At 49.2% G+C, this 27,547-nt stretch overlaps 1 protein-coding gene across 3 annotated transcripts in view; it reads right to left on the bottom strand.

The window, feature by feature from the left end:
- The window catches only part of LOC101026166 (protein tyrosine phosphatase receptor type N2), a 973,501-nt gene that overhangs the window by 700,494 nt on the left and 245,460 nt on the right, over positions 1 to 27,547 (bottom strand). For all 3 annotated transcript variants that reach the window (XM_021935384.2, XM_021935383.2, XM_021935385.2), the window contains one exon: positions 22,765 to 22,878. In XM_021935384.2, the coding sequence (XP_021791076.2) occupies positions 22,765 to 22,878 (114 nt within the window). The remainder of the gene's footprint in view (positions 1 to 22,764; positions 22,879 to 27,547) is intronic.

Raw genomic sequence — 27,547 nt, 5'->3', positions numbered from 1 at the left:
TAAGTTTTAAATAGGGATGAAGTCTAACCGACCTCATACTTTAAAATTAAAAGATAAAAACTGAGGGTTGCATCAGAAAAGAAAATGCAAGCTTTTAAAGCATTCACAGGTGAGCCATGTGGTTTTAATCCTAAGAGGAGTACAGTCGCATTGCTTAGCGGTGGGAGCACATTCTGAGAAATGCCTCGTTAGGTGATCCTGTCATTGTGCGAACATCACGGGTGCACTTACGCACCCCCAGAAGGGACAGCCCGCCACACACCTGGGCTGGATGGTAAAGCCTATGGTGCCTAGGCTACAAATCTGTCCTGCAAGTGACTGTGCTGAATGCTACAGGCAATTGTAACACAAGGTTAAGCATCTATGTATCATCTATACATTAAAAGGTACAGTAAAAATATTGCATAAAAGATAAAAATGGGCTGGGCGTGGTGGCTCACGCCTGTAATCCCAGCACTTTGGGAGGTTGAGACGGGTGGATCATTTGAGGTCAGGAGTTTGAGTCCAGCTTGGCCAACATGGTGAAACCCCATCTCTACTAAAAATACAAAAAATTAGCCAGGTGAGGTGGTGCATGCCTGTAATCCCAGCTACTAGGGAGGCTGAGTCAGGAGAATCACTTGAACCAGGGAGGCAGAGGTTGCAGTGAGCCGAGATCACATCACTGCACTCCAGCCTGGGCAACCCAGTGAGACTCTGTCTCAAAAAAAAGATTAAAATGGTGCAGCTATATAGGGCACTGACCGTGAACGGAGCCTGCAGGACTGGAATTTGCTCTGAGTGTGTCAGTGAGGGTGGGGGTGGGTGAGTGTGAAGGCCGAGTACATTACTGTACACCACTCTAGACTATCAACACTGTACACTTAGCTATACTAAATTTATAAAAATGGGTTTTTTTCAGTAATAAATTACCTTTAAATAGTAACGTTTGGCTGGGCACGGTGACTCATGACCGTAATCCCAGCACTTTGGGAAGCTGAGGTGGGTGATTACCTGAGGTCAGGAGTTCAAGATCAGCCTGGCCAACATGGGGAAACCCCATCTCTACAAAAAATACAAAAATTAGTCAGGTGTAGTCGCGTGCGCCTGTAGTCCCAGGTACTCGGGAGGCTGAGGCAGGAGAATCGATCGAACCTAGGAGGTGGAGGTTGCAGTAAGCTGAGAGTGCACCACTGCTCTCCAGCCTGGGTGACAGAGTGAGACTCCGTCTCAAACAACAACAAAAAAAGTAACTTGTGTACTTTATAAATGTTTTAACTGTTTTTAACTTTTTGTTATAATACTTAGCTTAAAACAAACACATTCTACAGCAGTATAAAAATAAAAAGTTTCTTTCTTTATATCCTTACTCTCTAAGCTTTTTCCTATTTACATTATTTTTCCTACTTTTAAAACATTTTTGTTAAAAAAACTAAGACATAAACACACACACTAGCCTAGGCCTACACACGGCAGGCTCATCCATATCACTGTCTTCCGCCTCCACATCTGGTCCCACAGGAAGGTCTTCGGGGCAACAGCACACGTGGGGCCTTCATCTCCTGTGAGAAGAATGCCTTCTGCCGGCATATCTCCTGAAGGACCTGCCTGAGTCTGTGTGAGTGTTAGTTTTGCTTTTTAATAAGTAGAAAGAGTGCACTCAAATCATGATAAAAGTACAGTAAATACACACGCGCTGTGCACAGCTAGACTAGACTTTCCTCTGAGTGGGAGCGCAGTTGGCTTGTTTACACCAGTGTCACCACAAACGTGTCATTCACTGCACTGTGACATCACGAGGGCCGCGAGGTCCGTCGGTGACAGGGGTTTGCAGCTCCATTATAACCGTATGGGACCGCCGTCATGTACGCCACCTGCCGCTGGTGGAAACACTGTTACATGGTGCTTGGCTGTTTATGGTTTATCAATATCACTTGACAATACAAGAATATCTAAGGACCTTCTGAGACACAAAAGCTTGATTCCCAAATAGGTAAAAATAAGAAGGATTTTTGTTTTTCCCCCAAAGTGATGAAATTACATGAGAGTTCGTTGTTTTCATGTCTGACTCCCATAGTTTTAGTAAGTTTTTCACGTAAATTAAAGGTTTACTCTGGCGTCAACTAATTCCCTCCCGGCCTGGAATCACAGACACTCCATTTCCTGCATCTACTCATTTGGGAATAAGTCACGTAATTCCCGGCCCCCAGATCCTCAATGGATATCCCTGAGCAGCAGCATCAGACACACGTGTGCCTCTGACACAGCAGGCTGGGAGAGGCAGGGCTGAGCCGGGCCAGGCAGGAGCAAGCAGGGAGGGAGGAGTTTTTCCGGGGGAGAGCAAGAGGCAGGAAAGACATCCAGCCACAAGGAGACCCGGGAGCACGGGTCGCCCAGAATTCAGTGTGCTTCTATTTCCACGCACGTGGTTCACCCGCCTTTCTGTGGGTCTAAGCCCACGGAGCCCGCTGACCCTGCCCGTATGCCCAGACACTACACCACTTTCCACGCAAGTGTTCACCCGTCTCTCTGAGGGTCCAAGCCCATGGAGCCTGCTGACCCTGACCTTGCCTGTCTGCCCAGACGCTGCACCACATCTCCATAGTACCCAGTTGTGCACTAGTAGCTGAGGCGAGCTGTCGAATCCTCATTTTCTCACTTTGCATTTTCATATCATCAGGCACCATGTCTGAGATGGTTGCTTAAATAAACAGAAAGATGAGTTTGAGTTGCTTCTGATACGGGAGACGGGCAGGGAAGTGCTGGGTGGAGAAGGGCAGGTCTCTGGCAAGGGCTGTACCCCGGGCCTTTGCCCACGGACCTAGGCAAGAACAGGCATTTTTGTTCTTGTGCCCAAGTGTTACATTTCCCAAGACCACCCTGGTCCACCACGCCCCTATCCTTTGCCTACAAAAACCCTGAGACCCTAGCGGGCAGAGACAAAAGCAGCTCCACAAGACCAGCGGGCAGAGACACAAGCGGCTGGATGTCAAGAGGAGCACACCAGGAGAAGCGCTCACCGACAGGCACCAGCAGACAAGCAGTTGGAGGAGAGCCTGGCTGCTGAGTGGCCCGACTCCAGGAGAAAACCACCTTCCCAGTCTATCTCCCTCTGACTCCTGCGGAGAGTTACTTCCACTCAATAAAACCTTGTACTCATTCTCCAAGCCCATGTGCAATCTGATTCTTCCAGTACACCAAGGCAGGAAACCCCAGGACACAGAAAGCCCCCTGTCCTTGCAATAAGGCAGAGGGTCTAACTGAGCTGGTTAACACAAGCCGCCTACAGACGGTGAAACTGAAAGAGCTTCCTGTAACACGCACCCACTGGGGCTTTAGAGGCTATAAACATTCACTCCTAGACACTGCCGTGGGGTCTGAGCCCACAGCCCGCGCGTCTGCATGCTCCCCTAGAGGTGTGAGCAGCAGGGCACTGAAGAAGCGAGCCACTCCCCCATCGCACGCCCTGTGAGGGGCATAAGGGAACTTTTCCCGTTTCACTTCATCTCAACCCTCCTGATACATTGTCTTCTGGGTGGCAGTTGGCCTTTCTGAGGTAGCAGATCGAGCCAAGTATGTAGGCTGTGGTCACAGAGGCGCACGGCCACCTGGCCCACACGGACACCACGGGAGGACCACAGGTGGACACGCCCAGCACTCAGGGAGCTCTAAGGGAGGTGGGGCTTGGGTAGTGGAGCAGTTGGGGTGCTGGGGCAGGAGAGACCAGCAGACATGGCCGGGGCAACATTTGGAATGTCCATGGATAGCATTCCATCCAAACACAAACGTGCACCTTACGAGTTCCTCCGCTTCTGAAGCGGTAACGGTGAATCCTGGGAACTCTCAGGATCCAGTCCCGGAGGGACCGGCACAGCACATATGCAGCTTCTGCCAACAGCTGGGCACGAGCTTTTAAAAATCGATCGTGTTTCCCAGCTACAGAACTACTTTCTCTTCATTTCAGATCGATCAGCATTCAGAGAGAGCCGCTAACTCTCTGGCTTTCAGCCGTTCTGTCCTGGCGTTCACAGTCTGGGAACCTATTCTGAAATGTGCCAGAGGAACTCTGTTCAAAGGGATCTGCCAGGAACACTCTGGGAAGGGAAGACGCCCCGGAGCCATGGTGATGACACTACCAAGTCCGTTCATTTGTGATATGATATCTCCTTGCAACTCAGCAACCCTCAGCCCGTGACCCGGTGAGCTTGACTTGAGGCTTCATTCTTCATCAGACACAGAAGCATCTTGTCTTGAGAAGGGTCTTCACATACAGCCCTCATTTCTCCTTTGACGACAAAACCTACCAGTAAGGAGGGGTCTTTCAGAGTCATTAAGGACAGGTCCCAAGGAAATATGGACTTAGAAAAAAATACAATCGTGTTTCTTGTAAACCAGAGAATGGTCAGTGCTTAGAGTTTAAGACTGCTACAGGTGCACACCACATGTGCCCGTGTTTAAAATAACTAACCCCCATCGTACCTAACCACACATCCCAGTTACGCTGTTCCTTCACCTCTCCCACATATATTTTGGGGAATATCACAATAGGATGGTTTGTGGACAGAATGAATTTCCTATTGGGAGTGTGGACTACTCTTACTGAAGTTACAAAACAAGTTTATTGAAAATGTAAGGATATGCATGTTTTAATGAATACAGACTAACTCAAGTTTCCTTTACTTTTTGAGTCACTTTTATCAACTTAGAGGTCTTTTTTCTAATTGCCTTTTCAAATTTCTTAGAACAAAGTCATTAATAGCGTTTTCTCACGATTCTCAAATTCAATTTACCTATGGTGGAATTCCCTTTTTCCTCTCAATAATTGTGTACTTATGCCCTTTTTTGTTATTGTTGGTAAAAAGAGTGCTGTAAGTCTTTTCAAAGACCCAGAGGTATTTCTGCTGTTTGTGTTCTTGATCCTTGCCCTCATTTCTTTGTATCTATTTCAGTATTTTCTGCTCTTGTCTTCATTATTTTCTTCTTTTTAATGTCTTTTGCTTGCTTTGTTCGTCGTTTTATTCTTATTATGAAACGTTTCAGGCACACAAAAAAGAATAAAATAATATGACACAGGTTGAGTATCCCTCATCTGAAATGTTCGGGACTAGAAGTGCTTTGGATTTCAGATATGTTTGGATTTATTCTGGAATATTTGCATTTACATAATGACATATTTTGGGGACAGGACCCAAGTCTAAACATGAAATTGACTTGTGTTTCCTATATACCTTATATACAAGGACTAAAGGTAATGTTATGTAATTTTTAATAATTTTGTGCACATAACAAAGTTTATGTACTGTAAATCTGGAAGAAAAGAATGAAGAGTTCCCGGTGGGGAGGCCACCTCTGAAGGAATGGCCGAGAAACTTCCCAAGTGAAAAAGCCTGAGGCTTCAGATTGGAGGAGGGCACGAGGGCCTGGCAGGGTTTCAGATTGGAGGAGGGCGCGAGGGCCCGGTAGGATGTGTCGAAGTCGTGCTCGGGCACATCAGGAGGCAATCAGGCCCCACAATGTCACTTCCAAGCACCTCCCGGGGTGGCCTGTCCTCTCTCCTCCTCTTCCTGCTGAGCCCCTGGGTCCAAGGACCTCCCACCTTCAAAAAGTAAAAACAGCACAGCCCAGACCCAGGGGGTAAATTCATGTCATCACTTCTTCCTGGGCACGGTACCCAAATGGCCCCTGAGCCACAGGAACACGATGCCCCTGTGGCCCTGACAGCCGCTGCTGATTGCCCTGGGAGGGGCCTTCCAGGAACGGCACAGGAGGGAGGATGCAGCTCAGCACTCGGCCCGTTGTCAACACCAGCGGGATGTTCACGACCTCCCTGCAGACACTAATGGACAGAACGTCACAGCAGTCTGGTGAGCAACGATGTCAGCGCATTATTAAATTCAAACGGGAGGGGAAGTTTTGACACTAATCAATGCTTTTTATTCCACCCAAGACTGGCATATTCCCACCCAAGACTGGCATATTCCCGAGACAAATCTCAGTGGTTACTGAATTGCTGCTCTGTTCACAGACGCTGGGCTGCCCTGGGGAAGCTGCCAGGCAAGTCTGTCCTTCCCGCCTTTCTGTAGATGCACACGGGGCTTTCAGGAAGCAATGTTGTTTTGTTGTGTTTTTTTTTTTTGAGACGGAGTCTCACTCTGTTGCCCAGGCTGGAGTGCGATGGCATGGTCTTGGCTCACTGCAACCTCTGCCTCCCGGGTTCAAGTAATTCTCCTGCCTCAGCCTTTGGAGTAGCTGGGACTACAGGTGCATGCCACCACACCCGGCTAATTTTTGTGTTTTTAGTAGAGATGGGGTTTCACCATGTTGGCCAGGCTGGTCTTAAACTCCTGACCTCTTGATCCGCCTGCCTCAGTCTCCCAAAGTGCTGGGATTACAGGCGTGAGCCACCACGCCCAGCCAGGAAGCAATTGTTTTTTAGCTCATTAACATGGCAAAGGCAGATAGCCGGGGCCTTCTGAGAGCTGTAAATGAGCTTCTCACCTCTCTGACAGTTTTCAGCAGACATGGATTCCTCAGTCCTAGAGCTGCTGGCTGCCTTCATCCTTCTCTGCCCCAGAGCTCCCTCACCTCCCTCAGGAAGTGGCAGAGCAGTTTGCGGTGCCCAGGCCCCCCAGGGAAGCTCTGGCAGGTGCTTGCTAGGGTTGGGTCTTTACCCCAGAACCCAGCAAAACAAGCACCTTGGTATGGAAGGGGAACATCCCTGAAAGGCCCTTGGACAGTATTAGCAGCTCAGGGGCAGGTCCTGGAAAGGCCTTTTCCAGGTAACACCATTGAATGGTTCATGGGGTCAGAGCAGGCAACAAAAGCACCGTTTTTCATCCCAAGAGACACATTTTTCCCAGTGTCTGACAGTTGAAAATATTTGTTTTCTCTGTAGAAAGCTGGGATGTTTTGGCAGCAAGCAATTTATGTCACTTTGAACCACAGAGAATGCCTCTGAAATGATGATATGGGTCAATGAAGCAGCAAAGTTTCTTAACTAAAGTCCATTTCATAGAAACAAACGCAAAAATGATTGTAATTATGAGGGACGGGCCCACTGTGGCACTTCCCAATGGTGACAGTCAGGCTCTACCCCTAGCCCTTGAAGTCAAGGCCATAAAGCAAACAGCCAAAGGTCCCCTTGTATCATCTGATCTGACAGCTGGGGGTGGAAGGCAGGCAGCCTCACGGGAGCACAGACCTGGGTAGTCACCAGGGGCCCATGTGCAGAAGAATTCCTCATTTGCTTTGACACGCTGCTGTTGCTGTCTTGAAATTCTCGACGAGTTTATCTTCCAACCTAGACTTTGTGTGAGACGTTCTGTGGGACGACGTGGTGTGCGCACCGGCAGAGAACGCATCCCGATCTGCACGCCCACGGCGCCTCGCCCGCCACACAGTCCCGGCACCTGGTGTGCAGCTCCGCGAGACTCAGATTTCGAAGGCACGTGTCTCTCTGTGCTCATGTGACCCTGAGAGGCCACCCCTCTGTTTACCCAGAGCTTGCTGCAAACCAGAAAGTGCAACAGTGTTCTAAGAAACACAAACGACCGAGGGTCCCACCCTCTCTCCACTCACATTGCTTCCCCACATGTGCCAGCATTTACGCTGAATGTGGCCGTGTGCAGGGAGGGCAGGTGGGCAGCCCGCAGTCCTTCTCATGTGTGAGCAAAGGTGGAGCATCTCGGTGGACAGTGGGTGTTTCATGAAGGGAAATAAACACAGCCGAGTGAGTTTCACACAGCATTTCCGCCGTTCTAATGAGAACACAATACATACGCATGTTTGAGCTGTGACAGGTGAACTGTGTAGTTGTTCAGATTCTGCATGTGAATTAAATCTTCTTTCGTTTGCATTTGAAACCAGCAATGCACAATATACAGATGAATGGGGATCTTTGTGTTAATAATTCAAAAATCTTAAATTTTTTTAGAATGATGCTGAATAGCAAATAAAAATGCCATGACAAGTCAAGAGGGAGACTGTGAAAGGAAACATCTTATACTATAACTAGCTCCTTTAGGGGCACTTTTCCTTGATGTCTGAACTAGGCCTGTATTTGCACTTTGCACAGGCCCTGCAAATTACACAGGCGGCACCGCAGGGCATGAACACAGGCGAACCACGACCGGCTCAGCTGTCCCAAGGCTCTGCGTGAACAGCTCCTGACACACTGCCCTCCTCCCTTTTCTCATCTGTTTGCATTAATTTGTGCTCAATCGTAGGAAGCTGAACAGATGTATTTATTCAGAATCCCCAAGCAGTTAACCAGAGCTCCCAATTCTGATCCATCATCTTAGCTCCTGAGAAGTTCTGTACTTACCAGCTTCCTGGTTAACCCACACACCACTCCCAGCTCTTGCTGGTTTGAGTTTTGTGAACCTTCGACATCATTAGGGAAGCCTCTGCCATACTCAGTACCTATAAGCAAAGGGCATTCACACTTCCTGAGGATTTAACGAGTGGCACCACCTAAATCAATCTTAACAACAATCCCATTTGCTGGGCATGGTGGCCCACTCCTATAATCCCAGAACTTTGGGAGGCCAAGGCAGGTGGATTGCTTGAGCCCAGGAGTTCGAGACCAGCCTGGGCAACATGGCAAAACCCCATCTCTACCAAAAAATACAAAAATTAGCTGGGCATGGTGGTGTGCACCTGTAGTTTCAACTACTTGGGAGGCTGAGGTGGGAGGATCACTTGAGTCCAGGAGGCAGAGGTTGCAGTGAGCCAAGATTGTGCCACTGCATTCCAGCCTGGGCAATACAGTGAGAGCCTGTCTCATCAAAACCAATCCCCTGTCTCAAAAAAAGGAGATGGTATGACCTCCTCCAATCTAGAAAGCTACTGATCGCAAGACAGACCATTACTCTAGTACCGCTAAGGGAAAACAAAGACACTGGCAGTTAAATATGATGCGCTATTGATAAAAGATGCCTCCTAATTTCAAGGATGGGAAAACAATACACACCTGAGGAATGATGACATTCAGGGTGGTGGGTACCATGAAAGCCACACTGCTGCTTCCTGGGGACTCAGCACCCTCTCCCCAGCCACCAGCTGTTGAGGGCTAGGGCTTAGCCGCTGAATCTCTCCCCGTCACCACCTGAGCCCAAGGGAACAGCCTCTCCCTAAGTCACAGTCTCTTGCTCCCTAGAGGTGGACCACAGCCAGCGATCCCTCATGCGGGACACAAAGGCCCCCAGCCTTGGTTGGGTCAAGCCCAAAGGGGAATCCCAGCTCCGGCTGCAGAGCACCTCACAGGATCAGCTCGGGCCTCTCTTAAACTGCATTCCCAGCTCACCTTCTTCCTCTGCCCAATTCAGCTTCCATCACCTGTACAGGGGTGACCCCAGATCACCCTCAGTCACCCGACTCCATACAAATCTCTGTCTCAAAGTTTGGTCCTAGCACATTCAACCTAAGGCACATAGGACCACCCTCATTTCACAATAAAGCACGAAAACAGGGCAGTTACATGATGTGCCCAAGATGGCACGAGTCACACGTGCCGCAGCTGGAACTGAAACTCCAGCCGGACTCCAAGGCCGCCCTGTTGTCTCCCCACGGTCAGTGCTCAGAGCACAGCCTGTAACTGTGAGAGGCCCCCAGGCTCTTCCCAGTGGTCCACGAGGCCAAAGCGATTTTCATAAACTATTAAGACATACTTTGCCTTTCTCACGTGTCCTCTTTCATGAGAGAACCTGGAACAGTCCAGAGGCTACGTGGCAGGAAATGACACGGCATGAGTGGGAGCGGAAATGAGAATCCAGGTGTCTTCTAGTAAATGAAACAATGAGATTTGCAAAAGAGTGAAACAAAATGTAAAAATGTGTAACAAAAATGCCACACTTAGCACTTTTTTATGTTTTGGAAAATAGAGCTACTATGTTTATAATGAAATAATTTGATTATTTATTTTTAAGTGAATAAAGAGCTTTTTCAAAGTGTTGCCAGTTTTTTGTTTTGTTTTGTTTTGTTTTTTGAGACGGAGTCTCGCTGTGTCGCCCAGGCTGGAGTGCAGTGGCCGGATCTCAGCTCATTGCAAGCTCCGCCCCCCCGGTTTTTACGCCATTCTCCTGCCTCAGCCTCCCGAGTAGCTGGGACTACAGGCGCCCGCCACCTCGCCCAGCTAGTTTTTTGTATTTTTTTTTAGTAGAGACGGGGTTTCACCGTGTTAGCCAGGATGGTCTCGAACTCCTGACCTCGTGATCCGCCCGTCTCGGCCTCCCAAAGTGCTGGGATTACAGGCTTGAGCCACCGCGCCCGGCCAGTGTTGCCAGTTTTAATATCTAAGGCAACAGATGTAGACAGCACTAACCCACCAAAAAAAAAAAAAAAAAAATTCTTTGGAGGCTTCAATAATTTTCAATATAGGATGTGGTCCTGAGATCAAAATTTTACAAATCACTGCTCCACACTCTGCTGCCGGGAGTTTGGAATTTCGCTCTCCACCCCACACCAGCCGAAGGACCCCAGGAACAGCCTGTAATCCCTCAGTGCTTCCGTCTCTTCAATCTGCTACATAAAGACACCTAACTTCCCTACAGCAAAAGGAAAGCACCAGTAGAACTCTGTAAGTTAAAACTACTTTTACAATTTTACTGCCCTATACTATAGCCAGTATCCCCTTCTCCATTATTCTATGAAAATTCTAACAAAATATATTATACTAATTTACCATACAGGATTAAAATGTCATTAAGCTTGCAATGTGTACCTTAAAACAGCCACATAAACATTTTAAGACAGGAATAAGAAGAAAGCCATTCATATCGTTGGTATATAAAACAAGCTTCAGAGAGTGTTAGTCCCATTTTATTCATGGAAAAAAATAAATACGAAGACACTGGCATCACCTGGAGAATTTTTAGGAGATGCTGACGGCCCCATATGAGATGGATCGATTTAGAATCTTGGAAGGTTGAGGCCCCAGACACCATGGTTTCCGAAGCTCCCAAGTTATTTCGATATAACGTCCGGGCTGACAACTACTGGTCTTGTTGATGAGGAGGGTCAAACTCTGTAAACTATTTGAAGAGATGTATTCTGAGCCAAATGTGAGTGACCAATGGCCCAGGCCACAGCCCCAGGAGAGCCTGAGATCATGTGCGCAAGGTGGATGGCCTTCAGCTTGGATGTATCCATGCTATGGAGGCATAAGACATCCATCAATACACCAAGATGTACACAGGCTGGGTCCAGAAAGACCAGACAACACTAAGCAGGGTCTTCAGGGCATAGGTGAATTCACAGATTTCTGAATGGCAATTGGTTGAGTTTATCTAAGAACCTGGAATCTGTAGAAAGGAGTGTCTGGGTTAACATAAGGGGCTGTGGAGACCAAGGTTTTTATCATGCAGATGAAGCCTCCATGCTGCAGGCTTCAGAGAGAATAGATGGTCAATGTTTATCAGACTTGAGAAGGTGCCAGACTCTTAGTTAATTCCCTCTTGGATCAGGGAAAAGACCTGGAAAGGAAAAGGGATTCTCTACAGAATGTAGACATTTCCCAGGAGAGACAGGTTTGCAAGCCATTTAAATATATCGCAGAAATATATTTTGGGGTAAAATAAGTCCATTTCTTTCAGGGCCTGCGATCTGCCATGTTGGTACCTTACGGCTGCAAAGAGTCTCCTTTGTCAGTCTTCACGCCTCTGTTTCAATGTTAACGCTGGTCAGCCGTGCCTGGACACCAAGGGAGAAGGGTAGAATAAGGTGTGTCCAAACACCCCTTCCCATCATGGCCTGAACCAGTGTTTCAGGTGTACTTTAGAATGCCCTTGGCCGAGAGGAGGGGTCCATTCAGCTGGCTGGGGGACTTAGAATTTTATTTTTGGTTTATATTCTGAAGCCAAGAGTGGCTTATTTCCTTCAGTGCAGAGGAACCCAACAGATATTTTTAACAAGGAAAGGGCAACAGAAAAAAATAGGGATTCATTTTATATTAGACAAAACACAGAGCTAAAAATAGAGGGAGAGAGGGAGGGAGGGAGAGAGTAGGGGAGGCAGGTGGAGAGAGAAAGAGAAAAAAAGATGGATGTGGCCATGGCAGCATTGTTTCTGGGTATTTCCCAATTCCCACATAAAACAGACTGAGCAACTAGATGAGGAAATCAACAAACCAAGATCACACTTAAACCAAAGCGAAGTGAAGCTGTCCCCAGCTAGTGATCCCAAGGCAATGTCCAGATGAACGCTGAGGAGAGGACCAGAGAAAAGCAGCCTTAGAAAGTAGCTGTAGACATCAGCGAAAACGGCAAAGAACCTGAAACATTCTCTCCTTCATAAAAGCAATGAGAAAACCACCCAAAAATATCAGAATCAACTTTTACAGAACTCTGGAAATTCACTAAAGGCTGGCAGGAATCAGAGCAATTTACTCAAAAAAAAAAAAAAAAAAAAAGAAAGAAAGAAAAGTAATAAATGGCTGAATCTCAGCAAGAACAGCGAACTTCCTGGCGTCTTAACTCACCCTATATCCAGTTCCCTCTCCTCAGCTCTGCCACAGGCTCGAAAATGAGCAGCTCACAATGGCAGTAAAAACCAACAGCCTGGAAGCCACCAGAAGCACAGGGTGGGGTCAGAGTGCCTTCCAAACCGCATTCCCAGAGAATCGTCACTACTTGACCTGTCTGGTTGTTCCCGGGAGGACCCACCGGAAAGGCTGTCTTTATTTCATCCAACTCAAAGCTCACATATGTGAAAAGTCTTTTCCCCGGGGAGTGGGCGGGCGGGGGTGGGGGAGCATTTGCTGAAAACATTTAGAGACAATGTTTTACTTACCAGACGCCTGAGGTAGAGGATAATGGTTGGGACAAACAATAGGCTAACCAGAAACTTGAAGGAAAAGCTGGAAAATGAGATGAGCACACGGGCTTTGCAAAGCTCCGACATGATCCTTGCTTGGAATATGGATGGAGGGCTGTGTGCCTGCCCAGGCTGTGCACACTCAGGAAAGACATGAGGCTCTAAGCTCTCACCTCTGGCTGATGCAGAGGCTCTGGGCCAGCAAGAAGTGAAGGCTGCCACCGAGCTGTGAACTGCGCTGCAGGTGTACCCCACGCTCACACTGAACCCTCAGCAGAGGCTGAGGCTTGTTTCTTTTTTTTTTTTTTTTTTTTTTGGAGACAGAGTCTTGCTTTGTCGCCCTGGCTGGAGTGCAGTGGCCAGATCTCAGCTCACTACAAGCTCTGCCTCCCGTTTCACGCCATTCTCCTGCCTCAGCCTCCTGAGTAGCTGGGACTACAGGTGCCCGCCACCTCGCCCGGCTAGTTTTTTGTATTTTTTAGTAGAGACAGGGTTTCACCATGTTAGCCAGGATGGTCTCGATCTCCTGACCTTGTGATCCTTCCGCCTCGGCCTCCCAAAGTGCTGGGATTACAGGCGTGAGCCACTGCACCCAGCCAGACTAACGCTTGTTTCTAGGCATTTAAGGCAATCTGTCTGGTCATCGTCTGACCACTAACCAAACTGAGCAGAGACTTGGTGGCCACACATGATGAAAAAACACAAACTTTACAGAATTCGATGAGAATAGTCACTAAGCAAGCAAAGAACAACAGACAGCAGCAGCAACACCACCTAAGGAGAGGGAAGTTCTGGTTTTCAGAGTTGCCACACTATATTATTTAAAATATCAAGTTTTCCTAAAAATTTTTGAGGCATTCAAAGAAACATGCAAATGTGTCTCTTCCACAGGAAAACAATAGAAGCTGTTCTTGAGGAAGCCAAAGGACTAACAAGACAAAGACTTTAAATGACCTTTTTTTTTTTTTTTCTGGAGACAGAGTCTTGCTCTGTCACCCAGGCTGGAGTGCAGTGGCATGATCCCAGCCTACTGCAACCTCTGCCTCCCAAGTTCAATTGATTCCCCTGCCTCAGCCTCCCAAGTAGCTGGGATTACAGGCATGCACCACCATGCCCAGCTAATTTTTGTATTTTTAGTAGAGACAGGGTTTCACCATGTTGGGCAGACTGGTCTTGAATTCCTGACCTCAAGTGATCCACCCACCTTGGCCTCCCAAAGTGCTGGGATAATAGGCATGACCCACCATGCCCAGACTAAATGAGCTATTTTTAATGTGCTCCAAAAACTATAAGAACAATGTCTAAAGAACTAAATAAAAGTAAGAAAATAGTGTCTCATCACATAGAGAATATGAATAAAGAGAAATTATATTTCAAAAATAATTGAAAAATTCAGTACAGGAGCTCAACAGCAGATCTTAGTAGCAGAAGAAAGAACTGGCAAACTTCAGGATGGGTCAACTGAACTTATCCAGTCTGAGGAACAGAAAGAAAAAAGAATAATAAAAAATTAGAAACCTGTGAGACCACCCAATGTACTAAGATACATGTAAAGGCAGTCCCAGATGTAGGAGAGAAAGAATGAGGCAGAAAGAATATCTGAAGAACCAATAACCCAAAATTCCCAAAACTAGACGGACAACATGAATCTCCACATCAAAGACACTCAATGAACTCCAAGTAGAATAAACTCTAAGAGAGCCACAACTAGACACATCAAAATCAGACTTTCAAAACCCAGAGAAAAGTACATCTATTGAAAGCAGTAAGAGAGAAGCAACTCGTCACACATGTTATGGACTAAATATTTGTCCCCTCCAAAACTCATGTCGAAGTTTAATCCCCGATTTGGCAGTATCAGGAGGGAGAAGGTAACTGGGTCATGAGGGCTCTGCCCCCATGAATGCATTAATCCACTCAGGAATTAATGAATCAATGGGTTATCACAAGAGGGGGCCTGGTGACTTTCTAGGAAGAGGAAGAGAGACGTGAGCTGGCACACTAGCACACTCAGCCTCCCCATCATATGATACCCTGTGCCACCTCAGGACTCTGCAGAGAGTCCCCAACAGCAAGGAGACCCTCACCTGATGCTGCCCCCAACCTTGAACTTCTCAGCCTGGATACCTGTAAGAAATAATTCCTTTTCTTTATAAATTACCCAGTTTCAGATGTTCTGTGATAAGCAACAGAAAACAGGCAATGATCTCCAATCACATTAACAACTAATTTCTCATCTGAGACTATGAAGGCCAACAGGCAGTGGAATGATATATTCAAAGTCCTAAAGGAAAAAAGACTATCAACCAAGAATTCTATACTCAGAAAATCTATCCTTCAAAAGTCAAGGAGAAATCAATACATTCCCAAACAAAAAACAAAGAGAATTTTTGCTAACAACCCTTCCCTAGAAGTTCTAAATGGAGTACTTTAGGCAAAAATGAAAGGACATTAGACAGTGAGTTGCATCCAAATGAAGAAATAAACAGCACCAGTAAAGGTCATTATTTAGCAAATATGAAAGACAGAACAAATATTTGGGTATGTAACATTTATTTTCTCCTAATTTTCTTAAAAAAAACCTGTATAAAGCAGTAATTATAAATTCATGTTGATAAACATACAATCTATAAAGATGTAATTTTCATGACAATAACAGTACAAAGAAGGGAAAGAGAAGAAAATGATAGAGAGTGTTTGAAAATTAAGTTGGTGTTAATTAAACTAGATTATTATAAAGATCTTAATGTTAATTTGAATAAATTAATATTAACTTGGTGTTAATAAAATTAAATAATATTAATCTTCTGAGCAAACACTAAGAGAGCAACTCAAAAAATAATCAGGAATGAAAGGACATTATTACTGACCTTACAGACATAAAAATTGTAAGGAGTATACAGAAAAACTATAAGTAATCATATGCCAACAAATTAGATACCCTAGGTGAAACTGACAAATTCCTATGAAGACATGAACTACTGAAACTGACCCAAGAAGAAATAGAAAATTTGAATATGCCTATAACAATTAAGGAAATTGAATGAGTAATTTAAAACCTCATAAAGAAAAGCCCATGGTCAGATAGCTTCCATTTTCAGTAGTTTCACTGCAAATGTTTAAGGAAGAATTAACACCATTCTTTCACAGTCTTCCAAAAAGAAAAAAGAGAGAGAATACTCTTCAATTAATCTGATGTGAACTTGACTGGATTGAAAGATGTAAAGTATTGATCCTGGGTGTGCCTGTGAGGTGCTGTCAAAGGAGATAATCTGATGTGAACTTGACTGGATTGAAGGATGCAAAGCACTGATCCTGGGTGTGTCTGTGAGGTGATGTCAAAGGACATTCCCATTTGAGTCAGTGAACTGGGAGAGGCAAACCCACCCTCAATCTGGTGGGCACCATCTAATCAGCTTCCAGCATGGCCAGCGTAAAAGCAGGCAGAAGACCATGAAAGTGGTTCAGTCTTCCGGCCTACATCCTTCTCCCCTGTGGGATGCTTCCTGCCTTCGAACCTCAGACTCCAGGTTCTTCAGCTTTAGGACTCAGACTGGCTTTCTTGCTCCTGAGGGCCTATTGTGGGACCTCACCTCCTCAAAAAACTCCCCTTTATATACACATCTATCCTATTAGTTCTGCCTTTCTAGAGAACCCTGACTAATGCACTGGACAAGTTATGTATTACTATAATACCGAAACCAAAGATATCAAAAGATTAAGAAATATCCTTTATAAATACGGACACAAAAATTCTCAACAAAACCCTAAGATACTGAATCCAGAAACATATAAAAAGAATTATACAGCATGGTCAAGTAAGACTTATCCCAGGAATATAAAGTTAATTCAAATACAAAAACTAACCAATGAGATACACGATGCTCACAGGATTCACGTGCTACGATGTAGACTGAATGTGGACGTCCTCCCCAAACATACGTGCTGGAATTCTGATGCCCAGTGTGACGGCATTAGGAGGAGAAGCCTTTGGGGGTAATTAGGTCATGAAGAAGGCACCCACACAGGTGGGATTCATATCCAAACGAAAGAGATCCCAGAGCTCCCTGGCCCCGTCTGCCACACAAGGACACGGGGGGAAGATGCCCCCACCAGACACCAAACCTGCGGGAGCCTCCAGAGCTGTGAGAAATCCATGTTTGCTGTTTCAGCCGCCCACGCCATGTAATTTTTGTGACAGCAGCTTGAAAAGGAGAAAAACTGGCACCGGGAAGTAGGGGCAGTGCTGTGACAAATTCCTAAAAACGCAGAAGCAGCTTTGGGTCTGGGAAATGTATGGAGGCTGCAAGAGTCTTGAGATGTGTGCTGGAACAAGCCTCCTTCACCGTGGATGAATTTTTAAAAGTGCTTGTGTTGAGATCAGAAGGAAGACAAAGCCATGTCTCTTAGAGAACAGCTGGGCCATCATGAACGGAATGCTGGGAGGATGCGGACAGAAAGGCCATGGGAAAGGAGGAATGCACTATCGGACAGTGGAGAAGAGGCCATGCTCCTCACAGAGTGGTGAGGACCATGGCCGAATGCGTTCATGCTCTGGGCTCCTGTGGAAGGTAGAGCTTGTGAATGACGAAATGAAAGAGAGTCCCTCGGTGGCAGAGGGCCTCACAAATGGCCGGCCGGAGCTGGGAGCTGGGTGGAAGGAGCCACTGGGCCTGCCTGGGGCTGCTCCTCCATTGCCCTGCACAGCCTGAGTCAGACAGAGCGCATATCCCACGGAGAGTGAGCCCTGAGCTGGACAGAGCGCGAGTCCCACAGAGGGTGAGCCCTGAGCTGGACACAGCACGAGTCCCACAGAGGGTGAGCCCTGAGCTGAAGAGAGCGTGAGTCCCACAGAGGGTGAGCCCTGAGCTGGACAGAATGCAAATCCCACAGAGGGTGACCCCTGAGCCAGACAGAATGCAAATCCCACTGAGGGTGAGCACCATGTGCGACTCAAACACACCCACCTGTGCTCATCAGACGTGAGCCAGACGTTCTCCCTCCCCAACCTCACACCACACATCTGCCTGGAGGTCGGGTGGTGGGTGGATCTCAGCTCCTCTCAGCAAGAAGGAAAGCCTCCAAGCTCCAAGGGCCCAGGGTGGGAGTTAAAACAAGACAGGCGAGCACAAGGAGGCACAGGCAATGACAGTGGGCAAGAAGGAGGCAGAGCCTGGCTCCCCTGATCTGTGCCGGCAAGCATGGCCACGTTCCCAGCAGCAGCTCCCCCAGACGCCATCCCGGCCAGGACCCGTGCGGCCAGCCTTGGATTTCTGTGTTCCAGTCCATATTGTTTGGGGATTTCTTTGCCTTCTCTTTTAAGGAAATGATAACACCGTTTTATGTACATATTTGGGGTTTTTTTGTTTTGTTTTGTTTTGTTTTGTTTTTGCTTTTTTGCTTCTGACACGCAGCTCAATAAGTCAGAAGATTCTCGCCAGAAAATTAATCCATAGTCATTTTCATGACAGCAAATTGCATGCCAACGAGTGATATTTAAACGCTGAATTTCAATGGCTTGTCAGAAGCAAAATGTATTTTTTTTTAAAAATCATACATGAGAAAGCAGTATGTCTGCCCATGAAATAATGCTGCCTGTAGTAGACCAGAATGGTAAAAACACAGTGAACGTATTTTGTTCTGTGATGTACACATCTACGTGGAGGAAGAAGGTTGTGAAATTAACTCCCATTTACCCTCCTTCTTCATGCGGAAGGCTCTGAAGTCCACGCAAGCAGCTGTCCGTCAATGAATCCGATGGCTGCACCTGCAAGCAGTGCCTGGGTGAGGACGACGGCAGAAGCTTAGGACCAACTCTGTTTCAAGTGCAGTTACCCAGACAGAATCATCTCCGGAATCACATGTAAAAATGCGCCACACACACATGCATGCACACCTGCACACACACTCACATGCTCACGTGTAGACGCCCACATACACATGCACACACACCTGCACATGCACTCACGTGCTCACATGTAGACACCCACACACACATGCATGCACACCTGCACACACACTCACATGCTCACGTGTAGACGCCCACATACACAAGCACACACCTGCACATGCACTCATGTGCTCACATGTAGACACCCACACGCAAAACGTCCCTACCCAAACACTATCCCCATGTGAGGCTGACAAAACTCAGGAAGACACCAGGATTTGAGATTCTTTCCTTCAGGTGTGTGCATGTGTGTGGGTGTCTACATGTCAGCATGTGAATAAGTGTGCAGGTGTGTGTGTGTGCATGTCTACTTATGAGCATGTGTGTGTGCAGGTGAGTGTGCAGGTATGTCAGTGTCTACACGTGTGCAGGTGTGTGTGTGGGTGTCTATGTGAGTACATGTGCAGGTATGTGTACATGTGTCTACACGTGAGCCCATGAGTGCATGTGCAGGTGTGTGCCTGTGTGTGTCTACACGTGAGCACATTAATGTGTGTGCAGGTGTGTGTGCATGTGTGGGTGTCTACAAGTGAGCATGTGAGTGTGTGTGCAGGTATGTGTGCCTTCACAGCACACCCACCTTCCAGAAGCCTGCATCCTGGACTAGGTGCAGGAGCAAGCACACCAGTGGCCCCGGCAACCAAAGGGGCCTCCTGCCACAGGGTCATCCCTGGAGTTGCTGGAAATGCCCAGCCCAGGACACACCCCACAGCTGTGTCAGAACCAGCTGAGAAGGTGTCAGCAATTCTGTGTCCTCACAATGCAGAAGATGACTTTTCACTGTCTAGAGAGTCCAACAGCCCAGGACACATAGCCCCTGGGGACGGAGCTGGGCAGGGGGCTCCAGCTGTCCAGGCCATGGGCAGTTCTGATATACATGGGAAGATGCTCAGCCAGGGCCTGAGCAAGACCAGAGATGCAGGGCTGCCTGGGACCTCTGTCTCTACACAAGGCTATCTGCGTCCCCGTCTTCACATGCGGCTGCCTGGAGCTGACCCTCCATCCCCACGCGGGGCTGCCTGGGACTCCATCTCCATAAAGATGCTCTTATCCTCAAGAATAGGTGCCACGAATGTGGACACAGCCTGACACTCGACACAATATTAATTTTCTCTGAGATGGTTTTCCTTAGGAGTTACCTTTTACCATTATTTAGTTAGATTGTTGACATGTAATTTAAATTCATGGATATATGAGACAAACTAGAAAAAGCTATGGCTTTAAAATCATAGGTAAGAAAACTCATCTCTGTTGGGGAATTCGGGGCCACTAGATATTTCTCTATGTCTCCTTTTGAAACTCACCTTAAATTTCTTGTTTTTTTCTAGTTTGTCAGGCTGAGCACCTTGTGCATTCTCTGGTTTCGTTTCATTCCGGGACGCCCACCCAGGCAGGGCCCCAGAGTGCTCACAGCACCAGCTCCCACGAGAAGACAGCTCAGGTGAACTCCGGCACACTGCCCCTGCCACATCTCCGCACAGGATAGCACGGAAACGTGATGATGCTTGGTGCCAGCCTAAAGACCTTCTGGGGGTCAGCTGCCAGCACAGGGTGATAGCTACATACATACCTAGAGCCGGGTCAAAATTAGGCTCAGGGAGGTTCTGAAAGAATCAGGCCCATTCTCATTGGAAGACCCCTGGCCTCCACTCGCACGCCCAGCCATGGGCCTGGCAAAAGCTCATCCGTTAGCTCTTTAAATAAGGCTTTTCCCCCTTCTCAAGACGATACAGTGAAGGTTGAAACACAGACTAAGGCTCACAAGATAAGCAAACCCAGAAAATGTGACACAGTGGAATAGTCACACAACCGTCCTTCAATGTGACTCACTCCATGTTTGTCCCTGCGCGGGCAGCGTTCCGTCTGTATCATCTACACTGATACCCGTATCTACTTGCCCAGCCAAGCCTGGCGCTGGGCTGCACACAGCACCCCACTGACAAATGACAGTGGCATAGACGGAGCAGGAGCTGGGCCCAAGCCGCCCTGGAGGCTCCCGCGGGAGAGGGCTCAGGAGTCCAGTGTGGCCTGGAACATGCACCAGGGAGTGGCCCAGTGCCCTGGACCGCACCGCCACACGCGCTTCTCCCTCTCAACCGGCAGTTTGGCTTTGTGGAGAGTTCCCCACAAAGTCACCAAGACTCAGGTGACTTGGGCTTTGTTTGCAGGTGGTTCTGTGTAACATGCAGGCGCCACCCAAAAGCAGACACGTGCAGCACTATGCATTGCCCCTGCTGGGACCCCCCTGAAGGACAGAGGTGAACCTGGGACCCCCCTGAAGGACAGAGGTGAACGGAAACCCTCCTGCTGAGCAGAACCTCAAGCAGCGCACCTGGCTGGTGATTCTGCCTGGAAGGAGAAATGGCCAGATGTGTGATTATTTATCAATTAATGGGCTGTGGCCAACAGTTTGGCTAGATGGCCAGGTTCTCAGAGAGAATATTACTGGAAACATTGTTGACAAGGGCAACTGGGGAAGAGACATACGAGATAGACATTTATGAAGTGGTAGGAAGTGCTAAGATATGTATGTCCCGTGTGAATATTCTCCAAAGAGTGACTTCAGCAGAGGAGAGTTTTGTTTGTTTGTTTGTTTGAGACGGAGTCTCGCTCTGTCGCCCAGGCTGGAGTGCAGTGGCGCTATCTCCGCTCACTGCAAGCTCTGCCTCCCGGGTTCACGCCATTCTCCTGCCTCAGCCTCCCAAATAGCTGGGACTACAGGCGCCACCACCACGCCCGGCTCATTTTTTGTGTTTTCAGTAGAGACGGGGTTTCACCGTGTTAGCCAGGATGGTCTCGATCTCCTGACCTCGTGATCCGCCCACCTCGGCCTCCCAAAGTGCTGGGATTACAGGCGTGAGCCACCGCGCCCGGCCAGAGGAGAGTTTTAATAACCAAGTGGATTAGGGTGACCTGTTCTGTGGACACCAGTCCACCTCTTTCCCCAGCCACCCTGCCAGAGCCCAGCAGGCCCATGAACAAATGGCTGCAGTGGCAGGGGTGGAGGCAGAGGCAGGGGTAGAGACGGAGGCAGGGGTAGAGACGGAGGCAGGGGTGGAGGCATTGGCAGGGGTAGAGGTGGCAGGGGTGGAGGCGGAGGCAGGGGTGGAGGCGGTGGCAGGGGTGGAGGCGGTGGCAGGGGTGGAGGCGGTGGCAGGGGTGGAGGTGGAGGCAGGGGTGGAGGTGATGCCTGGGCTCCCACTCACCAAGGCCAGCCCTGCTGTGGCCACCCCTGAGTCCCCAGTTGGCCACCACAAAGACCAGCCCTGAGTCCCCAACATGACACCATTTCCTGAGGTGATCAGCCAGCCGCCGGGGGCAGGTGGTTCCACCGGCAGCTTCCCCTGAGGAGGGGGTGGGGAATAGTCCTTGCTGGACTAGACCTTACTCCAGATGTGGATTTCCCTTCCCTAGGCACAGTGTTCCTGCCAGAATTACCATCCGTGGACTCAGAACGCCTTATCCATCACTATGGTGTCCACACAGCACTGCTTCTGACCAAGAGACCTCACTTCACAGCCAAAGAAGGGCAGCAGGGGCCAGTGCTCTGGTAATTCCGGGGTCTTACCATGTTGCCATATATCATTTTTAAATTATCATAATTTTTAAAATTATGTTCTCATCACCCCTGCAGGGACCACCGACAACAAAAATCTCACAACAACGGTGACAGGCAGAGGCTGACTCTCTCCAGGCCGAGCCACACCTGCACCAGACCCAGCCAGGCCCAGGTAAGCAGCCGACGCCCGCCTACCGTGCACCGGGACCAGCTGTGGCCACTGCAGCCTCCCGGCATCTCCTCCCTCGGACACAGGAGGCAGCAGGCCTGGGTTCCTCCAAACCCGGGAGCGGACGATCCCAGCAGGAAGCACCCGTGAGCTCAGCGCCCGGCTGCCATCTGCCCCTTCCACCACCGCACTCGCGGATTCGGTCCGTCCCAGCTCCTCAGGCCCCAGGAGGAGAAGCAAAGCCCGTGCGGGCGCTCAGTGCGGCAGCCGCCGAGCCTCGGCCCACGCCCGCCCTACCTGTGCCGGAGAGTTTCTGCAAAGCCACGCGCAGGCGCTGCAGGGCCACGGGCGACACCTCGTAGCGGTAAAAGTCCATTGCCGGAACCTTCTGGCACCTTCCAAACACTCCATCTGTGGGGGAAGCAGACAAGACAGAACGAGACGTTTCATTGTCAGGGAGCAGGAAGGTCACACACGTCCTTGCAATGCGCTCTCATCACCTGCCGCCGTGAGGTTTCGGGGCGCGGGGCGCCAGAGGGGAGTTAGGACCCGGGAGCGCCCGGAATGTGCTGGTTTGTGAAATAAAAACCGAGCATCCCGGAAAACACAAATGCCAAAGTGGAGAGAAAGTCCCGCGTGGCTGCGATGTTTTCACTCCGCTTTCCTCCATACCCCCCAACCCTCCTTTTATGTAACTTCACATTGTTTATGTAAAACTTGCTTCCGACAACTCAGTGACAACAAAAAAATAAAGTCAATAACATTCCAGGCCAGTTTTCCAGAAGAAAACAGAAAACCCAGGAAATACAAATATTAATTTGTAGGCGCTCCAAGGTTCGGCAGAGTCTCTCCCGGGCTGCGTGGGAGGCCAGGGCGGCTTCCCCGGCTGCTTTCCGCGGCGCAGGAGAGGCGGGAGGCTGGCGAACGACGTGGGACTAATGGGACTAATTTATTTAGCTCAATTCCATTTGTCTGAAATGGCAGACTCTGCTCATCAACATCCTTTCCAACCACACCTTCTAATTAATTTAGGCCCTAATTAGTCTTTATTTGGCGAATTGTTCACTTTGAGACAAGCTTCCTGTGGGGTTTCAAACATTCAAATTACCTTCTTTGGTGCACACAAAAGATTAATTCAGGCACTACTGCTTCCACAGAGGGCGGCCATCTGCAGCTCCAGGCCGGGCGGAAGGGGAAATGGTCTCTTTCATTGTTCACTACGGTTTCGCCGTGCAGCTTGGCTGAAGAAAGCCATTCAAATGCAACAAGTGTAATTAGCAGAAACACATTCGCCCAGGGCCAGGCTGACGCGGTAATTGCTGGTCTGATATTACATATATGCTCACGACACGGGGCCGGGTGATTAGCAGAAAATAACCTCCAGTATTGCAAGCGTCTTGCGGGTTTCTATGGGACTTTGCAAAGCCCAAAGAATCCGGGAGGCAGCCTGGCAGCTGCGCGGGCGGCGCACAATGGCGAGGAGGAGACGCCAGGCCCGCGCGGTTTCCCTCCGCGCAGCCCGGCCGCGCTGCCTCCTGTGTGAGAGCCGGAGCGAAGCCCCTGCGAGGCCACACACAGGCAGAGGGCTCCCGGGGACACGCCTGCAGCGCCCGGCCCCCCCACCGTGCGTGATGGACGGGCCGCACCCCACGGCGGGAACGCAGCCAGATGTGCCCGCTCCTTTGCCTTCCTCAGACACGAACCATTCAGTGCAAGTAGGAGTGGGAAGAGGGGGAGGAGGGAGAAAGGGGCAAAGAGGGAAAATAAGGAATGACTTCAAACATACCTGATATTTGTACTCTACGTTCCAAATGACAATATCTTGAACATAGAAAGGCAGGAACTGGAGGGCACGTTGAGATGACCCAGACCCCGGGCTCACAATGCAGAAAACTCGCCTAGGCCTCGGGGCCACAGAGGAGGGAGTGAGCCACAGGTGGAAAGAACCAAAAACCAGGTTCCTGGACCCCCAGGCAGGGCCCAAGTCAGTGATCACTGAGGCCACTGGAGGCTCAGAAGCCCAGGGCTCCACTCAGCAGCAGTGCCCGCGAGCTGCGCTCCCCAGCCCCAGAAGGAAGGCGCTCTTGGGCGGCCCCAGAGCAATGACGGTGCCCGGCTGCCCGCAGCTCTCCCGGCCTCTTGTGCACATTGGAAAATGCACCCCTGGGATGGACGCGTGGCCAGCTCAGGGCATGGCAGAGCGTGGCTGGTCCTGGCCCCACTCGGCCACTCCGGGTGTCTGCACACAGGACTTGGTAATTTGGTACCAAATATAAGAGAGGCACATCTGAGAGCAGCCAAAGCTTCCCAACATGCGGCTGAGAATCTCTTTCCCAAGCAAGCTCATTAAATCGCTCAGCTTTTCATAAAGAAAAATGGCCCAGGACAATTCCTATCACTTTTGGAACGTTCCAGGCAAACCATTTCTCAAGCATAACAGCCTCATTCTTTAAATTTTGTTTTTCATACAATATCACAAATATATTTTCAGAATAAAATATATTACATTTTCTTGAAAACTGTCTTTTAAACATGTGTTTAGAATATATAGAATATAATGCATAATGTTTGTGCTTTTAAAATCAGTTTTGGCTAATAATTTTAACTACTTGACAGTTGATATAAATTAACCATTGATTCTCTTTGCCTTAGACTATCCCTGTGCTGAATGCAATAGACACAGATACCATCCCCAGTGCATTGTTAATAGGCTTTATTTTTAGAACAGTTTAGATTACCGCAAAATTGAGTGGAAAGTACGGATATTTTCCATGCATCCTCACACACGTACACACACACACACAGCCTCCCTTACACACACAGACTCACACACACACAGCCTCCCTCACACACACACAGCCTCCCACACACACACACACAGCCACTCATACACACACATCCTCCCTCGCACAGCGTCACACACACACAGCCTCTCACACACGCACACACAGCCTCCCTCACACACACACAGCCTCCCTCACTCACACACACAGCCTCCCGTCGCCCACGTCCTCGCCAGAGTGACAATCAGCATAACAGTCACCACGCCATTTTTCACTCCCAGTAGCCGCGGTGTCCCCGTCGCCCGCATCCTCACTCCCAGCAGCCGTGGTGGCCCCGTCGCCTGTGTCCTCACTCCCAGCAGCCACGATGGTGTCCCCGTCGCCCGCGTCCTCACTCCCAGCAGCCACGATGGTGTCCCCGTCGCCTGAGTCCTCACTCCCAGCAGCCACGGTGTCCTCATCGTCCGCGTCCTCAGCAGCTCTTGGTGGTGTAGATGTTCTGGTGTTTGGCTGCTCTCATAGGTGCATATCGGTATCTCATGATTTTTCACCCAATGCATTTTTCAACAATGAAATTCAACCTTATCTCCATATTTAAAGAACTTCATGATATAGGTGTCCTTCATTCCAGTAAATACTCAGCAATAAGGGTTGTTGAAGATGATTGTGACCAGAAGGAAGGAGCCCAGAAGCTCCCACAGATCATGCCCAGGCTCACTGCTACCCTGCTTCATTTTAAGGGTACTGGATTCCCCCAAATATGGATACAGCCTAGTAGTGAAATAGAAAATTAAGGAAATTCCTAAATACATTTGATAGAACTGATTTTTATGTGGCCAGAATTTCGAAAGTATTGCTTTGTTCTTCTGGGTCACTTGGCTAAAAGGCAGGACCCCAAAAGGTCTCTATGAACATACTAGAAAAAAGGACTGGAAAGTGAAATCTCAATCAGGAAAGCATCAAGAGTGATGAGACTCCAGAGTCGGGACGCCAGGGGTGATCCACACAGCAGAGGTGCTGGAGCCAGAGAACCAAAGCTCCCACCAGTCCAGGCTGAACTCCCCCGTCTCAGACGTGGGGCGCAGCCTCCGGAACAATCTCGGGAAGTGGCACACTGAAGTCACCTCACCGCTGACCATTTAATCACCCTGGAAACTACCCAGAGCCCCTAACCCTCAGGCCCCATCCTCTGCAGGACTCCTGCCTTCGTATTCTTGGGACGCAGCCAAGACCCCACCTGGGATCTGACCTGGCTTGGGGTCCCCTCATGAACTGTCTTCTACTGACTGTGTTTCCTGCACCATGGCGCTGCACCCCATCAACATAACCCCATCATCGAAGCCCAGACTGACCCGTCCAGCTCTGCGGTCCTGCAGGCCATGCCGAGCTCCCAGCTGGAAGCACATCGCCACAGCAGCAGTGGAGGCAGGAGGCCTTGGGTGATGGAGCCTGTCCATGAGACTCTCAGAACCAGGGCCCTGCTCTTTGTCCAGAATGTGCATTCCCTGCACAACCTTGGTTCCACGTCTCACCACTGAGTTCACATTGGGAGCTGTCTGAAAATCATGGGAGAGGAGAACGGGTTTGCCTGTGAAAACTGTGGGCTCCCTGTCCACCCGTCCTCAGCTACTGCCACCATCAAAACACTCATGTGTGCAAATATATGTGTATGTGTGAATTCTTATACAGAAACACGTGCACAGCTCCTAACTCACACATGCACATGTGCACAGCCACTAACATGCTTAACTGCCAAACTTACTGTGCATGCCCAAGGATGCCGCTAGTCCAACATCATCAACCCTTCCCACAAACAGACACTGCCCGTGCCTCTGCGTGGAAGCCTAACCCCTAGGCGCTCCTCAATGACGGCTTCGTGCCTTCTCCCTCTGTCTTCCCTGCAGCGTTGGGTGCTCTTGTCAACACAGCTCGTCATTTCTGTCCCCAGCATTGCCTGCGCCTTGCAAAGCCCCTTCCTGTTCCGGGAGCAGGTCAGTGCCATGCCCGCTGCTTGGCTGCTTCCACCCCACACCCTCGTCCCAGGAAAGGCACAGCTCTGCCCTGCATCCCGCTTGCATGGCCGGGCCAGGACAGCCAGGAGACACGCACGCAGAAAAAGCGAGGCTCCATACATCAGAGCTTCCAGGATCCTGGGGCAACAGATGTTCACCACTGATGGTTCAGTTATGATTGTGCACAGGCTGCAAAAAAGGGCACGAGAGAACCTGACAGAGGGTGCTGACCTCATCCAGCAGGCAGAGAACGAACAGCGGCCGGCCTGAGGACATCGAGGGCAC

The sequence above is a fragment of the Papio anubis genome, chromosome 4, assembly GCF_008728515.1.
Source record: "Papio anubis isolate 15944 chromosome 4, Panubis1.0, whole genome shotgun sequence".
Lineage (NCBI taxonomy): Eukaryota > Metazoa > Chordata > Mammalia > Primates > Cercopithecidae > Papio > Papio anubis.
The sequence above is the reverse complement of the archived record's forward strand: the minus strand, read 5'-3'. Positions and strand labels throughout refer to the sequence as shown.